Here is a 24,455-nt window from a genome sequence, read left to right on the forward strand (position 1 = left end):
TGCAGATTTTCTCTTGTCTATGCCAGTATCTCTCCTGTAATACCATGGGATCTCATCTTGCTAAGCAACCTCATGTATGGCACCTTGTCATAGGCCTTTTGACAATCCAAGTACATAACATCAACCGATTCTCCTTTGTCTATCCTGCTTGTTATTTACTCAAACAATTCCAACAGATTTGTCAGGAAGATTTTCCTTTGAGGAAACCATGCTGACTTTGGCCTATTTTATCATGTGCTCCAAGTACTTCGAAACCTCATCCTTAACAATCGACTCCAACATCTTCCCAACCACTGGGATCTGACTAACTGGCCTATAATTTCCTTTCTTCTACATCTCTTCCTTCTTGAAGAATGAAGTGAATTTTAAGACTCTTCCAGAACCATGCCAGAATCTAGTGATTCTTAAAAGATCATTACTAATGCCTCCACAATCTCTTCAACACTCTGGGGTGTAGTCCATCTGGTCCAGCTAACTTATCTACCTTCAGACCTTTCAGCTTCCCAAGCACCTTCTCCCCTTCTCTAACTGCACTCACTTCTGCCCCCTGACATTCTCGAACTTTCACCATACTGCTGGTGTCTTTCACAGTGAAGACTGATGCAAAATACTCATTCAGTTAGTCTGCCCTTTCCTTGTCCCCCATTACTACCTCTCTAGTGTCATTTTCCAGCGGTCTGATTCTGCTCTCACCTCTCTTTATTCTTTCTTTATCTGAAAAAACTTTTGGTATCCTCTTTGAGATTATTAGCTAGTTTTCCTTCGTATTTCATCTTTTTTTGCTCCTTATGGCTTTTTTAGTTTCCTTCTGTTGGTTTTTAAATGCTTCCCAACCCTCTAACTCACCACTAATTTTTGTTCTATTATATGCCCCCTCTTTGGCTTTTATGTCGGTTTTGGCTTCCCTTGTCAGCCACAGCTGCATCATCCTACCTTTAGAATACTACTTCTTTGGGATGCATCTATCCTGCTCCTTCCAAATTGCTCCCAGAAACTCCAGCCATTGCTGCTCTGCTGTCATCCCTGCTAGTGTCCCCTTCCAATCAACTCTGGCCAGCTCCTCTCTCAAGCCTGTGTAATTCCCTTTACTCCACAGTCATATTGATACATCTGACCTTACCTTCTCCCTCCCAATTTGCACAGTGAGGCTGGTCAAGGCACATGAGATCCACTGTGAGTTGGTGAATTGGATACAAGACTGATTTGGCTGTGGTAGAGGGGCGTTATTCTATCGCCAGTGTGGTTACGCAGGAATCAGTGCTGGGAACACAGTTGTTTGTGACATAAATGATCTGGATGAGGATGGAGGATTAGCAAGTTTAAAAACAACATGGACATTAGGGATACTGAGGTGGGTTGTCAGATTATATCGCAGTATATAGGGCAATCGAAAACTTGGGTGGAATAATGACAGATGGGAGTTTAATCTGGACAAGTGTGAGGTGATTCATTCTGGACGATCAAGTGCAAATGGAAAGTGTATAGTAACTGACATGGCCCTGAGGAGTATTGATATTTAGAGGAATCTTAGGGGACAGTCCAAAGCTCCCTGCGAGTGGCAACACAGGTAGATAGGTGGGAAAGAACATGCACAGCATCGGCTGGGGCACTGAGTATAAAAGTTAGGTCGCTGCTACATATAATACATTTGCATTATTGTGTGCGGATCTGGCCATCCCATTACGGGATGGATGTGGGGGCTCTTGAAAGCATGCAGAAGAGGTTCACCGTATGTTGCCTGCATTAGAGAGTAGCAGCTATAATGAAGCTATGATAAATTTGGATTATTTTCTCTGGAGCACAAGTGGTTGATGGTGGACCTGATAGAGGTATACGAAATTATGAGAGGCACAGATAGACAGCTAGAGTCTTTCACAGGCTGAAAATATCACAACTTAAGTGGGCATAGTTTTAAGATGAGGAGGTAAAGATGTGGGATAACTCGTTATTTTAACAGAGTGCCTAGAATGTGCTGCCAGGGGAGGTACTGGAAGCAGAGATGAGAAGCACTTGGACAGACACATGAGCTGCCAGGGAACTAAGGGATATGACCATACACAGGCAGACGGGATTAGTCATGGCGAGTATGGACATGGTGGGCCAAAGGTCTGTTGTTTGCTCTACAGTTCTGTGTTCTATGAACCATGCTTACCTGTGTGGACTCAGTAACCGTAGAAAGCTGCAGATACTCAGAGTTACCCCAGCCAAACAGGTCTCCTTCTGCCGATACAGCCAAACAGAAGTCGCCATATGTTGCGATATTCACAATATTCACTCCAGCAATATCTCCTGTCAGCCTGGTTGGTTTGGACACTGCACCATTGTGACCGAGACCTGAGTAAAGAGAGATCAGGGAATACTGAACTAGTCCACAACTAAAGAGTAAATTCTAATAAACTAAGTCAATGGAATCTTTTGACAAGAATACTGTCTGTGGGACTGTTGGACAGAGGGCGGTTGAGAGGAAGGACAGAACTTCACTTAGGTCTGAAAATGAAGATGTGGTTTCAGTGTGGGTGGAGCCAACAATCACCAGGTCATGGCAAACACTGGTGGGAGTTGTCTGTGGGGCTCCAAATACTCCTGTTAATACAGGGGATGGCACCCAGCAGGAACTTACAGGTGCATATAGTCAGGGTAGGACAGTTACCATGAGTGACTTTAATCTATAAGCTGACTTATCAAACCTTATCAACAATAATACCATGGAGGAAGACATATTGGAGTGTGCACAGGATGGTGCTTTTACATAACTTATTGTTTTTTTCAACCTACTATGCTACAATTTATAAAAGAACGAGGATCCAGATAGATTTTAAAAAGGTGTTCAATTTTTCTTGCTAAGTTCAAAGATTTCAGTAAATAATTAACAATTACACTTGAATCTTTGGAGCTTTACTTAACACCTTTAATTGGATCTTGCAGAGAGGAGAAACTCCACCTTCCTGGAGAGAAGCGATTATTTCAGTTATTCCTAAATAGGGTAAAGATAAACTAGAATGTGGCAATTATCGGCCAATTAGTGTTCTTAATTTAGATTACAAACTATTTACATCTATATTAGCGTGCAGATTGGAAAAGCTTTTACCTGGCCTAATCCATTTAGACCAGACTGGATTTATTCAACAAAGACAAACACAGGACAACATAAGGAGAACTCTGCACATATTAGAACAGGTTAATAAGAACGAGACAGAGACAATGGTAGTAGGATTGGACGCTGAGAAAGCTTTTGATTCGGTTAGTTGGGCATTCCTATACAGAGTGTTAGGAAGATTCGGCTTTCAAGAAAGGTTTATTAAAGTAATTCAGACTCTATATGACAGCCCTACAGCCCGAATTAAGATAAATGGGGACCTCTCTGACTCCTTCATTTTAGAGAGAGGCACTAGACAGGGATGCCCAATTTCTCCTCTCCTTTTTGCGCTATATATTGAACCACTTGCCCAACTAATAAGACAGAGCGAAATCGTAAAAGGTATCAAGGTGGCAGGGATTGAACAGAAAGTGGCGTTATTCGCAGATGATGTTTTGGTCTATCTGAGTGAACCAGAAAAATCATTTATAGGATTGTTTACACTGTTGGATGACTTTGGGAAAATATCAGGTTATAAAATAAATGTAAAGAAAACGCAGGTTATGTCCCTAAATTATACACCATCCAAAAAATTGCAGGATACATACGATCTTAAGTGGGAAGCTAAATCATTAAAATATTTAGGAATAACCCTGCCGAAGGATCTTTCAACACTGTCACAGGTAAATTATGGGCCATTAATCTCAGAGATAAAAGCAGATATGCATAGATGGAATCTTATCCCCTTTTTAAGTTTAAATTCAAGGATAAATACTATAAAAATGAATATTCTTCCTCAGTTATTATATCTTTTCCGTACTTTACCAGTGGAGGTGGATGATAATCAATTCAGGGAATGGGACAAATGGATTTCCCGCTTCATTTGGCAAGGAAGGAAACCTAGAATTCGATATAACACCTTACAGTTAGGGAAGGAAAGAGGAGGTATGGTTCTTCCTTGCCTGAGAAATTATTTTTATGCCTCACAGATAACCCCTCTGTTATATTGGTGTAATAGGGAATATAAGGCTAGATGGAAGGAAATAGAATTTGGATTAGTTGACAGTTTTCCTCTTCAGGCCTCAATAGCTGACAAAGGATTGATGGCCCAGTTGGAAAAATTTAATAATGCTTGGATAAATCTTACATTAAAAGTATGGCAGAAGGTGGTTAATTCATGTGGAATTAATAACATGCTAAAACTCTTTAGATGGTGTGCATATGATACCGAATTCCTTCCCAACAGAGGAGATAAAAGATTTGAGCTATGGATAAAGAAAGGTCTTACAACCTACCTCTCATTTATAGATAAAAGAGTATTACAAAGTTTCCAAATCCTGCAGGACAAACATGGCCTAGAACATAATGACTTTTTTAGGTACCTTCAAATACGAAACTATGTTAACCAGAGTTGTAGATATACAGACCTATCAACAGTAGAATTAGAAATTTTCAAGATTCTGAATTCAGCTTGCAGTTCAATACCTAGTAAATCAGTTTCTCGCCTATATAATGCACTCTCCCATGCTAAAAATGTAAATACACTGTATATTAAAGAGAAGTGGGAGAAAGAAGTGGGGTTGGTACTTTCAGAGGAGGCTTGGGGGAAAATCTGCAGCTTTCAATGGTCCTCGACTAATTCTTTGACTTGTTGGAAAAACATTATAAGATACTTCAAGACCCCATATCAGGAAAAATATAAAGATACAAATGTGATGTGTTGGAGAAGGTGCGGCTCTAAGGAGGCAAATCATTTTCATATTTTCTGGGATTGCCCTAAATTAAGTCTATTTTGGGAAGGTATTCATAGAACATTAGTTAAGGTACTTAGGTCCCAGATACCTCTGAACTTTGAGACGCTCTATTTGGGGCATGTATTGTTCCTTGAACAGAAGGAAGATATAAAGTTGCTGCAGGCCCTCTTAGCGGCAAATAAGAAATCAATCACTAGAAAATGGCTAAATCCAATACCACCTACATTAGAAGATTGGTACGAAATTATCTTGGAAATATTTAAAATGGAAAAGTTGACCTACTCCCTGAGAACTCAAAAAGAAACATTTTATCAAATCTGGAATAAATGGATTGAATATATAACCCCAATGCGAGCAGACTTTAGATGACCCTCCTAATGATTTATATTGCTCTTCTCATCAACACAGTAATATTGCTAACGTAAGCACCCCTAGTCTAAATGTTTGTTGTTTTTTTTTGGAAAATAGAGAATTAACACAAGTAAAGGGAAAGATTTGGGAAAGGGATAAAAAAAATGAAAAAATTAAGTAAATAAGTACATAGGGATTGGATAATTATGTCTGCGGGCAGGAACAAGCACGAACAAATTGGGATATAAACACCTACAATGGTTGGTATATAGGCTTGTATGCAACATTTTGGACCAGTGGAAATGGTACAGAAGGGTTGTATGGAAACTATTATTACCATTTTTCTTAACAACTAATTTCATTACTTAGCCTAATAGGTTAGATTTACCACAGTACATAACTATCTATTTAAATGTTTATCTTGCTTTTATATCATCTCAATGTGTACTTAAGAATGTATAAATAATTGTAGTTTTATACATATAAAAAAATGGAAAAGGTTATATGTGTGAAAAAAGTACATGATAATTGTGAACTCCTTATCCAAATAAAAATAAAATTAAAAAAAAAAAGAATCTTTGGAGCTTTGATGCAGAGCTCTGGCATTTGTGTTGGGTACGTGGCCAAGTGGTTAAGGAGTTGGTCTAGTTATCTCAAGGTCACTAGTTCGAGCCTCAGCTGTGGCAGCATGTTTGTGCCCTTGAGCAAGGCACTTAACCACAGATTGCTCTAGTGTCTGTGCAGGGAGTGGTGCCCCACAAGACTTCCAATCTGTGCCTTGTAAGGCATGAAAATGCCCGACGCAGGCCTCTCGTGGTCTGAGTCGACGTTCCCTCCCTCTGGCATACCACTTCAATCCTGCCCTTCGGTGCTATCAATGTGGAGCTTGCATGTTCCCCTGTAACAGCAGGGACTCCTCCGTCCCTCCACCTTCCAGTTGCTCTGGTTTCCTCGCACATCCCAAAGATACTGGGTCAGAGGTTAACAGGATGTGTTTACTCCCACATCCCAAAGACACTGGGTTAGAGGTTAACAAGCTGCTGTAAACTGCCAGTCCATAGAATCAAACGCGCAGTTGTTGGGAATGTGGGGTTAAGGGTTTGTAGATAAATTTAGTGGCGTATTAGAATTGCTTTGATGACCTGGTATTGACTCCACTAGTAAATAGTTTCCTGTTGTAAGGACGTATCAGGATCTGAATCAGGTTTAATATCACTGGCATAAGTCGTGAAGTTTGTTAACCTAGCAGCAGTTCAATGCAATACATGATAATATATTTAAAAAATTAATCAAAAGTATATATGCATATTAAATAGTTAAATTAAAATAGTGCAAAAACAGAAATAATAAAAAGTGAGGTAGTGTTCATGAGTTCAATGTCCATTCAGAAATCAGATGGCAGAGGGAAAGAAGCTATTCTTGAATCTCTGAGTGTGTGCTTTCAGGTTCCTATACCTCTTTCCTGACAGTAATGACGAGAAGAAGGCATGTTGTGAGTGATAAGGGTCCTTAATAATGGACGCTGCCTTATGGAGATATTGCAAACTGTTAAACTGAATCCTGACCACACCAGGTCAAACTCTGGGCCACGCAGAACCCCCACCTGTTTGTCCGTCAACTCCCCATCCACAGGAATAGACCTCGCCTTTGTTTGTTCTGAAGAGACTGTGATCCTGCCCACAAGCAACCTGTAAATCAGACAGTCCACTGATGAATTACAAAGACAAAGTTCGTCGAACAGCACTACACCCAAGGTAACACCATTTGGCTCATAGAATCATGGCTTCCCATTAATCCTATCAGATGAGCTGAACACCTTCGCATTTTTATCCCGCAAACCTGTGTCACAATTTTAGTTTTGTTCTGTTATCGACTCTGGACATTGTAGCCTGTGACTGAGCCACACAGCCAGGAGGATGAGGAGAGAACCCGACAGCCTTCACTCCTCTGCTCCGCTCACTGATGTGGTGAAAGCAGATCTCAGTGTCAACTGCAACAAACAGGGAAATGATATTCTCTGCCCAGAAACCTTCATTCCCTAAAGCCAGAACTTTAGAGCAGTCTTAACAAGGTCATAGAGTTGTACAGAACAGAAGCATTAGGTTTGTGTCCTTCTGTGCTTTGCCCAAGTCTCCCAGACAGTGATTGTATCTGATTTCACCACCTCCTCTGCCTGCATGTCCCAACTATCAACCTCTCTCCAGGTAACAAATGATCCCCTTTAAAACTCCTGCTCTTCACTTTAAACCTATTACCTCTTGTTTTTGATACTCCTACCATGGGAAAAAGATTATAAATGCCTACCCTGTCAATGCATCTCATAATCTGACATATTTATATCAGGCCACCCCTCAGATCTCCTCACAGGTTATACAAACCCATCATATTCAATATATCCTTGGAACTAAAGGCCTCTAATTTAGACAACAGCCCGGTGAAGTTCCTCTGTGCACTCTCCAGTGTAATCATATCGCGCACACAATACCCCAGCTGTGGCCCAGTGCTCTGTAAAGCTGCAAAACTGTGCCCCCACCTATAAAGGCAGGCATGCCACATGCCTTCTTCACCATTCTATGCACTTGCATTGCCACTTCATAGACTTTCCCTCCCCTCCCACAAGGTTTCTCTATTTGCCAATATTCCTGATTGCCCTATCAGTTATTGTATATGCCTTTCCCCTATTTGATGATAGAATTCATCACCTTGCACTTGTTGGGATTAAATTCCACCTGTCAATGCTCCATCCAACTTTTTGTCTGATTCGTACTCTGCTGTAGCCTTAGACAACTTTTCTTATCATCCACAATACCGTTTTTAGTGACATCTACAAAATTACTAATCATTCCTGCTGCGTTCATATCAAGTTGTTAACATAAATCACAAAGGTCCCAGCACCAATCCCTGTGAAACATTACAGGTCATAATTTTCAATCAGAAAATAATCCTTGCATCACTATCCCCTGCTTCCTATCACTTACCCCATTTTGGATCCAATGACAAAGTGATCTTGGATGTATCCCAACATTCTGGATTACCTAGTATAATGTGGGACCTTGTCAAGTGCCTTACTAAATTTCATACAGACAATGTCTACTGCCCTGTATTCATCAATCTTATCGGTTACCTCCACAAAAAAAATCTCAGTCAAGTTATTGAGAAAGCTATGTCACAAAGCCCCACACAAAGCTATGTCAGTTAAGCTTGTTCAGCCCCTGCCTTTCCAAATGTACACAGATCCCGTTCCTTAGCACATTAGCATTTGACGAAGTTGGACACACGGACAGGTAGAGGTTAATGAACTGCAGTATCTCAGAGGGTAGGTGTGAGCTGGGTCAGGCAATGTCCCGGTGCATCTAAGGGAGCGGGACACAAGTTGGGTCATGCATGGATAAATTGTCAAAGTGTGCAGGCTCTTCAAACTGGTCTGCACATGCTTAGAGAAAACTTGCTCATGCTTAAAGCTGGGAACACCACAATGAAAAAAAAACTTTTTAAAAAAATCAAATATTTGAGTTTAGCTTCCTTCTAAAATATTCAGACGAGTGTTGAATTTGTTAGCTCTGTACTCCATTTTGCCAAGATAAAATTCTCAGTGGAACTGGTTTATAATTCCTGTTGAATGGTACACAGATCACAGGAGCCATCACCAAGGCAGAACATGACAGAAGCAGCACTACAATCACAATAAATTAAGAAACATTTCGAACAGTTAACAACAAACTACGGCAAATCTTTAATGTTTCAAGATACTTTTCTTGTACTACTCAAGAATCCCACGCACTTTCATCACTTTAAAAAGGAACAAGGATTTTAAATATTACCTCAACAATTCTACTATCCACACCTTCAATGCGGTGAATAATCTGGCTGCCACTGGAAACAAATACAATAAGATATTAAAATTAACCACAGCCAGTGTGTGAGATCAGCAAATATTGTTGTATACATTACTCCACCATTGCTGTGAGGCAGACTACCCTATAGTTACTTGGTCCATCAAGATTGTAGTTCACATTACAACAGCCCGCTGCTGTTAACCCCAGAACTGCAGGCACTGCAGCAACCCTACACCATTCAAAGCCTCTTTGTACTTGGATCATTAAATATTTAGTTAAAACTAAATATTCTACAAAGTACAGTTTAGCCTCAGGAAGCAGATTCTCCAGGGAGGGAAGGACCCTCTCGTACATAAACGAGAGCAAGATGATAACAGAGGGATCCCAGAAGTAGGTAAGTTGACTGGGCCTGTACTAACTAGTTCGAAGAATAAGGGAAGATCATTCCCCACTCGTAATTTGTGAATACAAGTCTAGCCAACTTAACATGATGGAAGTGCACAAAATTTCTAACAAGACCCCTCAGTATGGATGCAGGGAGAATAGCTGGGTCTCTGTTGTAGGTTTTGATTATCATCTCTTCAGAGCTCTTTGACAACAGGCATTGTGTCTGAAAGACGGCTAACATTTAAAACTGGGGAATTGGGATAGACCAAGTAACTGTTGGAAAGTTAGCCACACAGCAATGATGGAGGGATTATTGGAAAAACCTCCAAGGGAGAGCAAAGGGTAAATCAAGGACAATCAGCATGGATTTGTTACCAAGTCTGTTATACCGAGCGAACATTTATTGAGTCTGCTGAGGAGAGCTGATGAGGAAAACACACTTGATGTAATCTACATGGATTTTAGCAAGGTATTTGACAAAGTCCTGTGAGCAAATACTGATCAAGAAAGCAAAATCCTGCATGATCCAAAAGAATGGGATAAGTTGGATTATAAAACTGGTTCATGTGAGAAAGCCAAGAATTATGGTCAACGAGAGCTTCAGTGAATGGAGGCTTGTGTGGAATCCTTTGCCTTCTCTGGTGTATGCGAACTTTAATGCAGCACCCATGATTAAGATGCTTGCCTTTGATACCAAAACCAGTAACTGATAGTAAGAATCCAAGGTCATGGCAAGAGGATGATATTAATGGTCTGGTTAGTTGGTACAACATTACAAATGAAATTTAGTCCAGAAAAATGTGCTAATGCACAAAGAGTAGAAAGAACAAGGAAAAGGAACATACAAGACAAGACATGATACCAAAAAGTGGAGAGGAAGACAGGCACCCCTGAGTTATTAGGACAGATAGGTAAGCCAGAAAAGAAGGCACATAGAGTACTTTTATTTACTGGCTGAACCAGAGTAAAGACATGGAAACCATATCAAACAGGCCAGGTTTCATGAATTCTGATCACCTTGCTATAGGAAGGTTATGACTGGATTGTAGAAATCGCCAAAGAGATATCCGACATTGGTGAAAATAAAGAAAACTGCAGATGTTGGAAATCTGAAATAAAAACAGAAAATGATGAAAGCATTCAGCAGGACAAACAGCATGTTTACAAGGACCACAGATACTGCCTGACCTGCTGAGTGTTTCCAACATTTTCTGTTCTGATTTACAAGGATAGTATCAGGGCTGAAGAACAGCTACAGGGATAGGAGATGGGGTACTTACTACCGAGGCAAAGCAGATCAGGAAGGGATTTAAACAAACAAAATCATGAGAGGTCATGAGCAGAAACCATAGCAGTTAATGACAGGGGAACTGTGAATGAGTGGAGGACCTGGATTTTCACTGAAAGAGCAGTGGGGTGGACTAGGAAGAGGAAGGAATACCTATAAAACTTTAAATGACCCCTAGATGGACACATGAAGAGCTGAATGCAACATGGATTGAGATCTGGGGAGTAACCCAAATAGCTGAATTTCTTGACCTGACAATCATCTTGGGCCAAAAGGTCTTCTGTGTCGTAAGTACCTGTGGTTCTCCACAGCTAGACTGAGTTTAGGAAGATATTACTGATCTGATTCAGATTCAGAGTTCAAGGTAGCTTACCTATAAACCTCGCTGTCAACAATGGTCCTCCCACACTGTCCATACGCGTTGTTTCCCATACTGAATACTACAAAAAAAAGTGTTTCATGTTGTTACGGCTCTACAAGTTTCAGCAGAGGCACCTCAAGGTGCGACAGGTATAACAATGTGAAGAATGTAGTGCTGCAGTAAGACCACTAATTAATTACACCATCCACTCACCACCTTCCATAAATAATTGTGCCAGTCTGTGAAATGCTGTCAAAATTAAATTCATTCACATTTCAACCAAAAGGATATCCTGACCACACTCCTTCCACTCACCGCCCACCTCACCTAGCTCTGTAGCAGACCTCGGAACCCCCTTTACAGAGGATTTCACAAAGCCCGGGTGGTAATTCTCCTGAGCTGATTGTCAGCTGTCTGCATCAGAGATGGGGGATCACCGCTGGCCAGCAGACAGTGACCATTGGTAGTGTGAGTAACCAGGTCAGAACCTGTCCAAATTCTCAGGGATCGACTGAAATTCATGATATTTTGTGAGGTTCATGAAAATGATCCCAGGCTTGAGCGGCTTATTGTTTGACGGCTCTGGGCCTGTACTCACTGAAATTCAGAAGAATGGGGGGTGACCTAATTGAAATTTATTGAATGGTGAGAGGCCTTGATAGAGTGGATGTGAAGAGGATCTTTCCAATGGCGGGAGTGTCTAAGACTTGATAGAGTGGATGTGAAGAGGATGTTTCCAATGTCGAGAGTGTCTAAGACTTGACAGAGTGGATGTGAAGAGGATATTTCCAATGGCGGGAGTGTCTAAGACTTGACAGAGTGGATGTGAAGAGGATATTTCCAATGGCGGGAGTGTCTAAGACTTGATAGAGTGGATGTGAAGAGGATGTTTCCAATGGCGGGAGTGTCTAAGACTTGATAGAGTGGATGTGAAGAGGATATTTCCAATGGCAGGAGTGTCTAAGACTTGATAAGTGGATGTGAAGAGGATATTTCCAATGGCGGGAGTGTCTAAGACTTGTTAGGGTGGATGTTTCCTATGGCGGGAGTGTCTAAGACCAGGGGACACAGCCTCAGAATAGAGGGGCGTCCTTTCAGAACAGAGATGAGGAGGAATTTCTTTAGCCAGAGAGTGGAGAATCAGTGGAATTCGCTGCCATAGGCAGCTGTGAAGGCCAAGTTTTTAAATGTATATTTAAAGCATAGGTTGATAGATTCTTGATTGGTCAGGGCATGAAGGGGTACAGGGGGAAGGCAAGGGATTGGGGCTGAGAGGAAAATTGGATCAGTCATGATGAAATGGCAGAGCAGACCCGATGGGCCAAATGGCCTAATTCTGCTCCTATACCTTACAGTCTTATGAAATGGCAAAAGGCGCAACCGAACGAGGCACTTCTTTCTTAACATGACAGAGCAATCTTGCCTACTTCAAGTATTTCATTGATGATTACACTTATTCGATTAACCAACTGGGTGTACTTAAACTGTAAACAAATGTTGGAGTTTTAGAGGAAGAACTACTGGAATACAAAGGAAGTTACTTGGATCATACAAAGAGAAGAGGGGTAAATGTGTTTAAATAGAAACAGTGCAGACCTCCCTCACTGTCGGTCATCACCAGTGAGTGTGCTCTCCCACACGACACTTGCAGTACTCGTGTCTCCTGAGGCTTCTCTAGAGGCAATGGCACAGGGGAAGGTTCCAGTACGTATTCATAACCCTTAGCTGAAAAGGAATAATGAATTCATTACATGATCAGAAACTGCTAGCAGGACACATCATTGAAGGGAGGAACAGTGTTTTAGATCAGAAATGGAAAAGTGGGACACAAACAGAAGTGCAGAGAGGGGGGATTGGAGAGATCAGACAGAATATGCACTGCAATGCTGGCCAAATGTGTCACATAGAAAAAACACAGAAAACCTACAGCACAATACAGGCCCTTCGACCCACGAAGCTGTGCCAAACATGTCCTTACCTTAGAAATTACCCAGGGTTACACATAGCCATATTTTTCTAAGCTCCATGTACCTATCCAGCAGTCTCTTAAAACACCCTATTGTATTTGCCTCCACCACCGTCGCCGGCAGCCTATTCAACACACTCACCATTCTCTGCGTAAAAAACTTGCCCCTGACATCTCCTCTGTACCCAATTCCAAGCCTCTATCAGGTCACCTCTCATCCTCTGCCGCTCCAAGAAGAAAAGCTCGAGTTCACTCAACCTATTCTCATCAGGCATGCTCCCCAATCCAGGCAATGTCCTAGTAAATCTCCTCTGCACCCTTTCTATAGTTTCCACATTCTTCCTGTAGTGAGGTGATCAGAACTGAGCACAGTACTCCAAGTGGGGTCTGACCAGGGTCCTATACAGCTGCAACATTACCTCTCAGCACTTAAACTCAATCCCACGGTTGGTGAAGGCCAATGCACCATATGCCTTCTTAACCACAGAGTCAACCTGCGCAGCAGCTTTGAGTGTCCTATGGACTCGGACCCCAAGATCCCTCTGATCCGCCACTCTGCCAAGAGTCTTACCATTAATGCTATATTCTGCCATCATATTTGACCTACCAAAATGAACCACCTCACACTTATCTGGGTTGAACTCCATCTGCCACTTCTCATTCATCAATGTCCTGCTGTAACCTCTGACAGTCCTCCACACTATCCACAACACCTCAACTGTTGTGTCATCAGCAAATTTACTAACCCATCCCTCCACTACCTCAACCAGGTCATTTATAACAATCACGAAGAGTAAGGGTCCCAGAACAGATCCCTGAGGCACACCACTGGTCACCGACCTCTATGCAGAATATGACCCATCTACAACCACTCTTTGCCTTCTGTGGGCAAGCCAGTTCTGGATCCACAAAGCAATGTCCCCTTGGATCCCATGCCTCCTTACTTTCTCAATAAGCCTTGCATGGGGTACCTTATCAAATGCCTTGCTGAAATCCATACACACTGCGTACATCTACTGCTCTACCTTCATCAATGTGTTTAGTCACAACCTCAAAAAATTCAATCAGGCTCGTAAGGCACGACCTGCCTTTCACAAAGCCATGCTGACTATTCCTAATCATATTATGCCTCTCCAAATGTTCATAAATCCTGCCTCTCAGGATCTTCTCCATCAACTTACCAACCACTGAAGTAAAACTCACTGGTCTATAATTTACTGGACTATCTCTACTCCCTTTCTTGAATAAGGGAACAACATCTGCAACCCTCCAATCCTCTGGAACCTTTCCCATCCCAATTGATGACACAAAGATCATTGCCAGAGGCTCAGCAATCTCCTCCCTCACCTCCCACAGTAGCCTGGGGTACATCTCATCTGGTCCCAGAGACTCATCCAACTTGATGCTTTCAGTGATAATTACTTTAAAAGCAGCATTGAGCAACAGAAAATAAGCTAAATAAACTCAAACTGAAATATCCAGCAACATCTGTTGAGAGAAAAAGAATGAGTTTTCTCTGAAGTTGTTAAATTCAACATTGAATCCCAAGGGCTGAACGAGCCCAGTCAGAAGATGAGGTGCTGTTCCTGGAGCTTAATCTGAGCATCACTGGATACTGTAGGAGACAGATAACAGAATGGGATGGAGAATTAAATGGGCAACAGGACATGCCATTCACCCTGGTGGTCTGAATGAACCTGTATTCAGCCAACCTGCATGCGCTTTCTCCATTGAAAGCCACATTTTGGACACCAAATGCAGAAGACGAGACAAGAAGAAATGCAAGTGAATCAGTGCTTCACTCGTGTGCGTCCCTGCATGGTGGGGAAGACAAAAGTAAAAAGGGCAAGCATTACATGAGAAAGTGCCGCCAGAAACCATGATAGTGTAGTGATTGACGTGGCACTATTACTGTTTGAGATTCAAGGTTCAACTCCCTGTGAAATGCGTGGGTTCTCCCCGGCTGCTCCCATTTCACCACTCACCACTCTCTGTGTAAAAAACTTACCCCTGACATCTCCTCTGTACCTACTTCCAAGCACCTTAAACCTGTGCCCTCTCGTGCCAGTCACTTCAGCCCTAGGAAAAAGCTTCTGACTATCCACACGATCAATGCCTGTCATCATCTTATACACCTCTATCAGGTCACCTCTCATCCTCCATCACTCCAAGGAAAAAAGGCCAAGTTCACTCAACCTATTCTCATAAGGCATTCTCCCCAATCCAGGCAACATCCTTGTAAATCTCCTCTGCACCCTTCCTATGGTTTCCACATCTTTCCTGTAGTGAGGCGACCAGAACTGAGCACAGTACTCCAAGTAGGGTCTGACCAGGGTCCTACATAGCTCCAATATTACCTCTTCGCTCTTAAACTCAATCCCATGATTGATGAACACCAATGCACCATATGCTTTCTTAATCACAAAGTCAACCTGCGCAGCAGCTTTGAGTGTCCTATGGACCTGGACCCCAAGATCCCTCTGATCCTCCACACTGCCAAGAGCCTTACCATTAATACTATATTCTGTCATCATATTTAACCTACCATCTGCCACTTCTCAGCCCAATTTTGCATCCTATCAATGTCCCGCTGTAACCTCTGACAACCCTCCACACTATCCACAACACCTCCAACCTTTGTGTCATCAGCAAATTTACTAACCCACCCCTCCACTTCCTCATCCAGGTCATTTATAAAAATCACGAAGAGAAGGGGGTCCCAGAACAGATTCCTGAGGCATACCACTGGTGACCGACCTCCACGCAGAATATGACCTGTCTACAGCCACTCTTTGTCTTCTGTGGGCAAGCCACAAAGCAATGTATCCTTCAATCTCATGCCTCCTTACTTTCTCAATAAGCCTTGCATGAGGTACCTTGTCAAATGCCTTGCTGAAATCCATATACACTACATCTACTGCTCTTCCTTCATCAATGTGTTTAGTCACATCCTCAAAAAATTTAATCAGGTTCGTGAGGCACAACCTACCTTTGACAAAGCCATGCTGACTATTCCTAATCATATTGTGCCTCTCCAAATGTTCATAAATCCAGCCTCTCAGGATCTTCTCCATCAACTTATTAACCACTGAAGTAAGACTCACTAGTCTATAATTTCCTGTGCTATCTCTACTCCCTTTCTTGAATAAAGGAACAACACCCGCAACCCTTCAATCCTCTGGAACCTCTCCCGTCCCCATTGATGATGCAAAGATCATCGTCAGAAGCTCAGCAATCTCCTCCCTCACCTCCCACAGTAGCCTGGGGTACATCTCGTCTGGTCCCAGTGACTTATCCAACTTGATGCTTTCCAAGAGCTCCAGCACATCCTCCTCCTTAATATCTACATGCTCAAGCTTTTCAGTCCGCTGTAAGTCATCCCTACAATCGCCAAGATCCTTTTCTGTAGTGAATACTGAAGAAAAGTATGCATTAAGTACCTCTGCCATCTCCTCTGGCTCCATACACACTTTTCCACTGTCACACTTGATTGGTCCTATTCTCTCACATTTTATCCTCTTGCTCCTCACATACATGTAGAATGCTTTGGGGTTTTCCTTAATCCTGCCCACCAAGGCCTTCTCATGGCCCCTTCTGGCTCTCCTAATTTCTTTCTTAAGCTCTTTCCTGCTAGCCTTATAATCTTCTCTCTCTCTCTATCATTACTTTGTTTTTTGAACCTTTTGTAAGCTCTTCTTTTCTTCTTGACTAGATTTACAACAGCCTTTGTACACCACAGTTCCTGTACCCTACCATCCTTTCCCTGTCTCATTGGAACGTACCTATGCAGAACTCCAAGCAAATATCCCCTGAATTTATAGGAACATTCCTTTCCACATCGACTCTATTTAGGCCTTTCAATATTCAAGAGATTTCAATGAGAACCCCACCCCCCCATTCTTCTGAACTCCAGCAAGTATGGGCCCAGAGCCACCAAATGCTCCTCATACTTTAACCCTTTCATTCTCAGAATTATTCGCCTGAATCTCCACTGGACCTTTTCCAATACCAACTCACCTTTTCTTGGATAAGGTGCTCAAAACTGCTCACAATTCTCCAAGTACAGTCTGACCTGACCAATGCCTTATGAAGCATCAGCATTATATTCTTGCTTTTATATTCTACTTCACTCAAAATGAATTTGCATTTGCTTTCCTTACCACAGACTCAACCTGCAAGTTAACCATCAGAGAATGTGGCACAAGGATTCCCAAGTCCCTTGGAACTTCTGATGTTTGAATTTTCTCCCCTTTTAGAAAATAGTCTACGCCTTTCTTTCTTTCTTCTATCAAAGTGCAATATCATGCACTTCCCTACACTAACTGCCACTTCCTTCACCCATTTTCCTAATCTATCTAAGTCCTTCTGTAGACGAGAGCTACCTGCACATCCACCTATCTTCGTATTGTCTGAAAGCCTGGCCAAAAAGCCATCGATTTTGTCACTGACTTACTGTATAATGTGAAATGAACCAGTCCCAACACTGACCTCTGCAGAACACCACTAGTCACCCGCAACCACTGTCACCAGTAGGCAAGATCTCCCCTTAGGAAATCATGGTGATTAGGCCTATTTTATCATGTGCCTCCAATTATCCTGAAATGACATACTGTACTTAATAATGGACTCCTGCATTTTCCCAACCACTGAAGTCAGGTTAACCAGCTTATAATTTCCTTTCTTTTGCCTCCCCCATCTCAAAGTTCAAAGTTTAAAAAAGAGTGGCATAACCTCAAGAACCATTTCAGAATCTAGTAATTCTTGAAAGATCATTACCAATGCCTCCACAATCTCTTCAGCTACCTCTTTCTGGTCCAGGTGGCATATGTACCTTCACAACTTTCGGCATCCCAGGCACCTTCTCCTTAGTAATAGCAACTATACTCCTTTCTGTTCCCTGACACTCTTGAATTTGTGGTCTACTGCTAGCATCTTCCACAGAGAGGACTGACACAAAATACTTATGAAGTTTGTCCACCATTTCCTTGTCTCTCATTACTACCTGTCCTGTGCTTCAGTAGCCATTATCACCCCACTTTTTACTCTTTATGCATCTGAAAAATACTTTTGGTATCCTCTTATGTTATTGGACAGTTTACCTTCATATTTCAACTTCTGCAGGTTTTTAAAAACTTCCCAATCCTCTAACTTTCCACTAAATTTTGCTGTATTATGTACCCCTCTCTTTTGCTTTTATCTATCTTTAACTTCCCTTGTCAGCCAAAGTTGTGTCATCCCCCTTTAGAATGTTTCTTCACCTTTGGCATGTATCTATCCTTTATCCTCAAAATAATGTGTTCCTGGGATGTTAAGCTCCTTTCAGCCACAACTCAGTGATGCCCACAAATGATACCTGACAATTTCTAACAGTGCTTCAAGGTCATCTATCTTATTCATCTACCATTTCACCGGGGAAAAAAACCTTGGCTATTGCGGAGATGACTTACAGCGGACTGAAACTCTTGAGCATATAGACATTAAGAAAGAGGATGCGCTGGAGCCTTTGAAAAGCATTAAGTGAGATAAGTCACCAGGATCGGATGAGATATACTCCAGGCTACCGTGGGAAGCGAGGAAGGAGATTGCTGAGCCTTTTGCGATGATCTTTGCATCATAAGTTCAGTGGTGGGCAAGTTGTTGGAAAAGATCCTGAGAGACAGGATTTAAGAGCAATTGGAGAGACATAATCTGATTAGGGATAGTCAGCATGGCTTTGTCAAGGGCAGGTCAAGCCTTATGAGCCTGATTGAATTCTTTGAGGATGCGGCTAAACACATTGATGAAGGTAGAGCAGTGGATGTAGTGTAAATTAAGATTTCAGTAAGGCATTTGATAAGGTTCCCCATGCAAGGCTCCTTCAGAAAGTAAGGATGCATGGGATCCAAGGAGACCTTGCTTTGCAGATCCAGAACTATCTTGTCCACAGAAGGCAAAGGGTGGTTGCAGAAGGTTCATATTCTACATGGAAGTCGATGAACAGTGGTGTACTGGGACCCCTCCTCCTTGTGGTTTTTATAAATGACCTGGATGAAGAAGAAGATGGGTGGGATAGTAAGTTTGCTGATGACACAAAGGTTGGGGGTGTTGTGGATAGTCTGGAGGGTTGTTAGAGGTTACAGCAAGACATCGATAAGATGCAGAACTGGGCTGAGAAGTGGCAGATGGAGTTCAACCCAGATAAGTGTCAAGTGGTTCCTCTTGGTAGGTCAAATTTGAAGACAGAATATAATATTAATGGTAAGACTCTTGGCAATATGGAGGATCAGAGATATCTTGGGGTCCATGTCAATAGGATACTCAAAACCGCTGTGCAGGTTGACAGTATTGTTAAGAAGGCGTATGGTGTGTTGGCCTTCATCAACCGTGGGATTGAGTTCAAGAGCCGTGAGGTAATGTTACAGCTATACAAGACCTTGGTCAGACCCACTTGGAGTACTGTCTTCAGTTGTGGTCACCTCACTACCGGAAGGATGTGGATACTATAGAGACAGTGCAGAGGACATTTACAAGGATGTTGCCTGGATTGGAGGGTGTACCTTATGAGAATAGTTTGAGTGTACTTGGTCTTTTCTCCTTGGTGTGACGGAGGAAAAGAGGTGACCTGATCGAGATGTATAAGATGATGAGGGGCATTGATCGTGTGGATAGCCAGAGGCTTTTTCCCCAGGGCTGAAATGGCTAACACGAGGGGGCAGAATTTTAAGGTGCTTTGAAATAGATACCGAGGGGGATGTCAGGGGTAAGTTTTCCACACAGAGAGTGGTGGGTGCGTGGAATGCACTGCCGGCAGTGGTGGTGGAAACAGATACGATAGGGTCTTTTAAAAGACTCTTGGATAGGTACATGGACCTTAGAAAAATAAAGGGGAATGAGCTAGGGGAATTCTAGTCAGTTTCTGGAGTAGGTTACATGGTTGGTACAACATTGTGGGCATAAGGGCCTGTAATGTGCTATAGATTTGTATATTTTATGTTCTTATTCTGTATGCTGTGTGCATTCAAGTACAACACCTTCAGTCCTGTATTCATCTCCCTCTTTGATTCTGCTCCCGTGTTGCTCAACTCATCCCACACTGACTGCAATTTTGCCCCATCATCTGTCTGTTCTTCCTCACCGTCTCACTACACACTCCATCGAGCTGTGTACAAATTACCCCATCCTCAGCCCAAGCACTCCTGTTCCCATCCCCCTGACAAATTGTGTTTCGTTTGGTCTTCCTAGTTTTGGGAAGGTGCCAGTAAGCTGGAAAGAGTACAAAAAAAATTTACAAGTAAGTTTCTAGGACTTGAGGGACTGAGTTGAGTCAGTTTAGACCATTTTTCCTTGGAGTGTCGGTGGCGGGGGGTGGGGGGGGTTGATCTTAAAGAGATGTACAAAATCATGAGGGATAGAGACAGAGAATGCAACTATGGGGGTGTCTTATTCCCAGGGCTGGGAAATTAAACAATTAGAGGGCACAGATTTTAGGCAAGAGGGGAGAGATTTAATAGGAACCAAAGCGAGGATCTCATTGAAAGATCAAATAGTGAGAAGCCTGGATAAAGTGGGCATGGAGAAAATGTTTCCTCTAGTGAGGGAGTCTTGGACCAGAAAGCACAGCCTTAGAAGAGAAGGATTTCCCTTTAGAACAGAGATGAGGAGGAATTTCTTTAGGTGGTGAATCGGTGTAGACTCCTGTAGAAGCCAAGTCATTGCGCCTATCTAAAGCAGAGGTTGACAGGTTCTTGATTAGTAAGGGGGTCAGAGGTTACAGGGGAATGGGGTTGAAAGGGACAATAAATCAACCCTGATGGACTGGCAGAGCAGACTCAATGGACTGAATGGCCTAATTCTGCTCCTTTTGTCTTATGAAATGAGTAGCATTTGTGAATTCACTGGGAAGCTGGATAAACAAGAGAAGGGAATAAAACAATACAGGGACACACACAAAATGCAGGAGGAACTCAGCAGGCCAGGCAGCATCTACTGTCAATGTTTTGGGCCAAAACCCTTCCGCAGGACTGGAGAAGAAAAGCTGAGGAGTAGATTTGAAAGGTAGGGGAGGGGAGAGAGAAACGCTGGGCGATAGGGGAAACTTGGAGGGAGAGGGATGAAGCAAAGAGCTGGAAAGTTGATTGGTGAAACAGACAGAAGGCCATGGAAGAAAGGAAAATGGGGGTGGGGTGGGGAGGAGCATCAGAGGAAGGTGATGGACGGGCAAGGAGATAAGATGGTGGCGGGGGGGGCGGCGTAACTGGAAGTTTGAGAAATCGATGTTCATGCCATCAGGTTGGAGGCTACCCAAATGGAATATAAGGCGTTGTTCCTCCAACCCAAGTGTGGCCTTAACACGACCACAGCGGACAGTCACCATTTCCCATCCCCTTTTCCCTCTCTCATGTCATCTCCTTGCCCGCCCATCGACTCTCTCTAGAGCTCTTCCTCCCCTCTTTTTTCTTTCTTCCATGGCTCTTTCACCAATCAACTTCCTAGCTCTTTGCTTCATCCCTCTCCCTCCAATTTTCACCATCGCCTGGTGTTTCTCTCTCCCCTCCCCCACCTTTCAAATCTACTCCTCAGCATTTTTTCTCCAGTCCTGTCGAAGGGTTTCACACTCAGCGATTCAGGAACAGCTTCTTCCCCTTTGCCATCCGATTCCTAAATGGACATTGAAGCTTTGGACACAACATCACTTTTTTAAAAAATGTACAGTATTTCTGTTTTTGCACATTTTTAAATAATCTATTCAATATATGTAATTGATTTACTTGTTTATTTATTATGTTTTATTTTATTATTATTATTATTTTTCTCTCTGCTAGATTATGTATTACATTGAACTGCTGCTGCTAAGTTAACAAATTTCATGTCACATGCCGGTGATAATAAACCTGATTCTGACTGTACTCTTTTCCATAGATGCTGCCTGGCCTGCTGAGTTCCTCCAGCATTTTGTGTGTGTTGCTCGGATTTCCAGCATCTGCAGATTTTCTCTTGTTTGTAAAACAACACAGGAATAAATTTAAATGGAATGGGATGAATCTCTAGGAATGTTGTCATTTAAAGTTAAATTGGATAGCTATATGGACAGGAAAGGAATGGAGGGTTATGGGCTGAGTGCAGGTCGGTGGGACTAGGTGAGAGTAAGCGTTCGGCACGGACTAGAAGGGCCAAGATGGCCTATTTCCGTGCTGTAATTGTTATATGGTTATGGTTATGGAAACACCAGAGACACCAAGGGAGGAATTATCATTCTCTGTAATCATGAGAATCTCAACACTGAACTCAGATCTCCGATCGAGTAAAACTAAACATGGAGTAAACAGCAACTCACTCCTGTCCTGTCGACTCCTGTGAAATCCAATTTGAGAATCGCTGTTTAGGCCCATTCCCCACAGCTTGGTGATGTCAGTGGTTTGTGAAGACAGTAATGTGAATCCATAACCACATGCTGCAGAGGAGATCTGTTGCATGAATGAGAACATTTTGTGAACAATTATATCTTGAATTTATCAAGTTCAACAATAATATATCAGATACACTTACAGCACAAAACTTAAATCAAACAGACTTACACAACCACCACTCACCTTTCAGGAAAATTCCGGACTGGAAAAATTATTCTGCCTTCTCTTCTCCAGTGTAAACTTTCACCTTCTATTCATTTGTTTCTGTCTCCTCCAACCCCAGCTCAACCTACAAACCTCTTTGTCATTCCAAACCATTCCATTCCTCCAGCTCCCCAACCTTCCCCAGAATTCCCAGATGTCCAGCTTTGAACCTTCCCACATTTCGCTTCCATCTCCTCTCAAAACCAAACAAGGCCCAACTACTATTCCTATGACCTGGCTCCCATTAAACTGCAGGTACTCCAACTTCACTTCCTCCCATGTAAACCCATCGTCTTGATCCCTACTCCTTGGGTACCCTACCCTCTGTTTCAAAATCAATTATCGTTAACTTTTCAAAATGATCTCTGCTCTTACAAGCTACTATCAGTTGCTTTCTGCAATACTTGAACATTCCACCTATCCCCCATCTTTGTGTTTATATGTAGCCCTCACTGAGACCATAAATCACACCCAATTTTACCGAGGTAAACAGCTCTCTCCCCCTTTTCTACAGAGTCTGAATTTTTAAACTTGGGTAACACATAACTCTCCTTCAATTCCTCACTTTCAGCAATGCCGTGATTTAAATATAACTATTCTCGTTGTCAAATTCCACTATCATTTTGCCCCATCTCTGAAATCTCCAACAGCTCCATGCCCCATAACTTATCCTCCCTTCTCCAACCCTTGAGCATTTCCAAATGAATCTGTCCACACCACTAGCTCCAGCTACCAAGCTTCAAGCTCTGCAGTTCCCTCTCTGAACCTCTCAACCTTGTTCCTCCTTTGAAATGCACCTTAAAACCAACCTACAGACCCCCAGAATCACTATTGCACAGGAGACCACTAAACGCATCAGTTCAAGTTAATTCTCTTTTCAATCCCTCCACCCCTTTCTTCGAATAATTTCCCCAAGGTGTCTCTCCAAGCCATTTTTGGAAAATCCTCATTAGCTGCTTCCACCATCCTTGTAGACAGTGAACTCCATATCACGTGTAAAAAAAACATTCCTCCTCACATCTCAACATACACAAAATGCTGGAGGAACTCAGCAGGTCAGGTAGCATCTATGGAGGGGAATGAACACTCAACATTTCAAACCATGACTCTTATCAGGACCTGTGAATCTGTCAGTGTTATTCATTGAATTCGGAGCTCCTAATGCAGCCCATCAGTGAGATCCAACACAGATTGGGGTACTACTTCATTAAGTACCTTTGCTCTGTCTGCTGCAGCAGCCAGAATCCCGATTTCAATTCCAGTTCCGAATCAGAATCAGGTTTATTATCACTGATATATGTCATGAAGTTTAATGTTATGTGGTAGCAGTACAGTGTTAGACATAAAAATTCCTACAACAAACAAATAATGGTGCGGAAAGAGGAATAGTGAAGTAGTGTTCATGGGCCATTCAGAAATCTAAAGACAGAGGGGAAGAAGCTGTTCCTAAAATCTTGAGTGTGTGTCTTTAGTCTCCTAACTTCCCCCCGATGGTAGCAATGAGAGAGGGCATTATCCCAGACGGTGTGTGTTTGGTATTGGATGCCACAATTGTGCCCATGTTGTGCCTCTTGTGATCCTGCATATCAGTCAGAACATCTGTAGAAATCCGCCAGTCTTTGGTGATAAACTAAATGCTGATGGAGTATTGCTGCTGGTGTGCCCTGTTTGTGTTCACTTCCCATTCCCAGACTGACACGGCAGAGGGTCTCAGCCCGAAACGTCCCTGCCCGACCTGCTGAGTTCCTCCTGTACTTTGTAGGCGCTGCCCTGTCCCTCCAGCTGCCGCAGACTCTCACACGTGTCTGCCCGTATGTCTCCCGTCCTCCGAACCGGAGGCTGCTGG

The 24,455-nt window shown here is 42.6% G+C and overlaps 1 protein-coding gene across 3 annotated transcripts in view; it reads right to left on the reverse strand.

Annotated features, from left to right (window-relative positions):
- The window catches only part of rcc1l (RCC1 like), a 37,269-nt gene that overhangs the window by 12,110 nt on the left and 704 nt on the right, over window positions 1–24,455 (reverse strand). For 2 of the 3 annotated variants that reach the window (XM_063031559.1, XM_063031560.1), the window contains exons 2-7: window positions 22,333–22,462; window positions 12,650–12,778; window positions 11,066–11,132; window positions 9,003–9,054; window positions 6,785–6,869; window positions 2,153–2,334 (exon numbers count right to left, since the gene is read on the reverse strand). In XM_063031559.1, coding sequence (XP_062887629.1) covers window positions 2,153–2,334; window positions 6,785–6,869; window positions 9,003–9,054; window positions 11,066–11,132; window positions 12,650–12,778; window positions 22,333–22,462 — 645 coding nt within the window. Of the gene's footprint in view, window positions 1–2,152; window positions 2,335–6,784; window positions 6,870–9,002; window positions 9,055–11,065; window positions 11,133–12,649; window positions 12,779–22,332; window positions 22,463–22,588; window positions 24,418–24,455 lie in introns of those variants that run through there. The other variant, XM_063031561.1, reaches the window with a different exon arrangement.

Source organism: Mobula hypostoma, chromosome 23 (assembly GCF_963921235.1).
Source record: "Mobula hypostoma chromosome 23, sMobHyp1.1, whole genome shotgun sequence".
NCBI lineage: Eukaryota > Metazoa > Chordata > Chondrichthyes > Myliobatiformes > Myliobatidae > Mobula > Mobula hypostoma.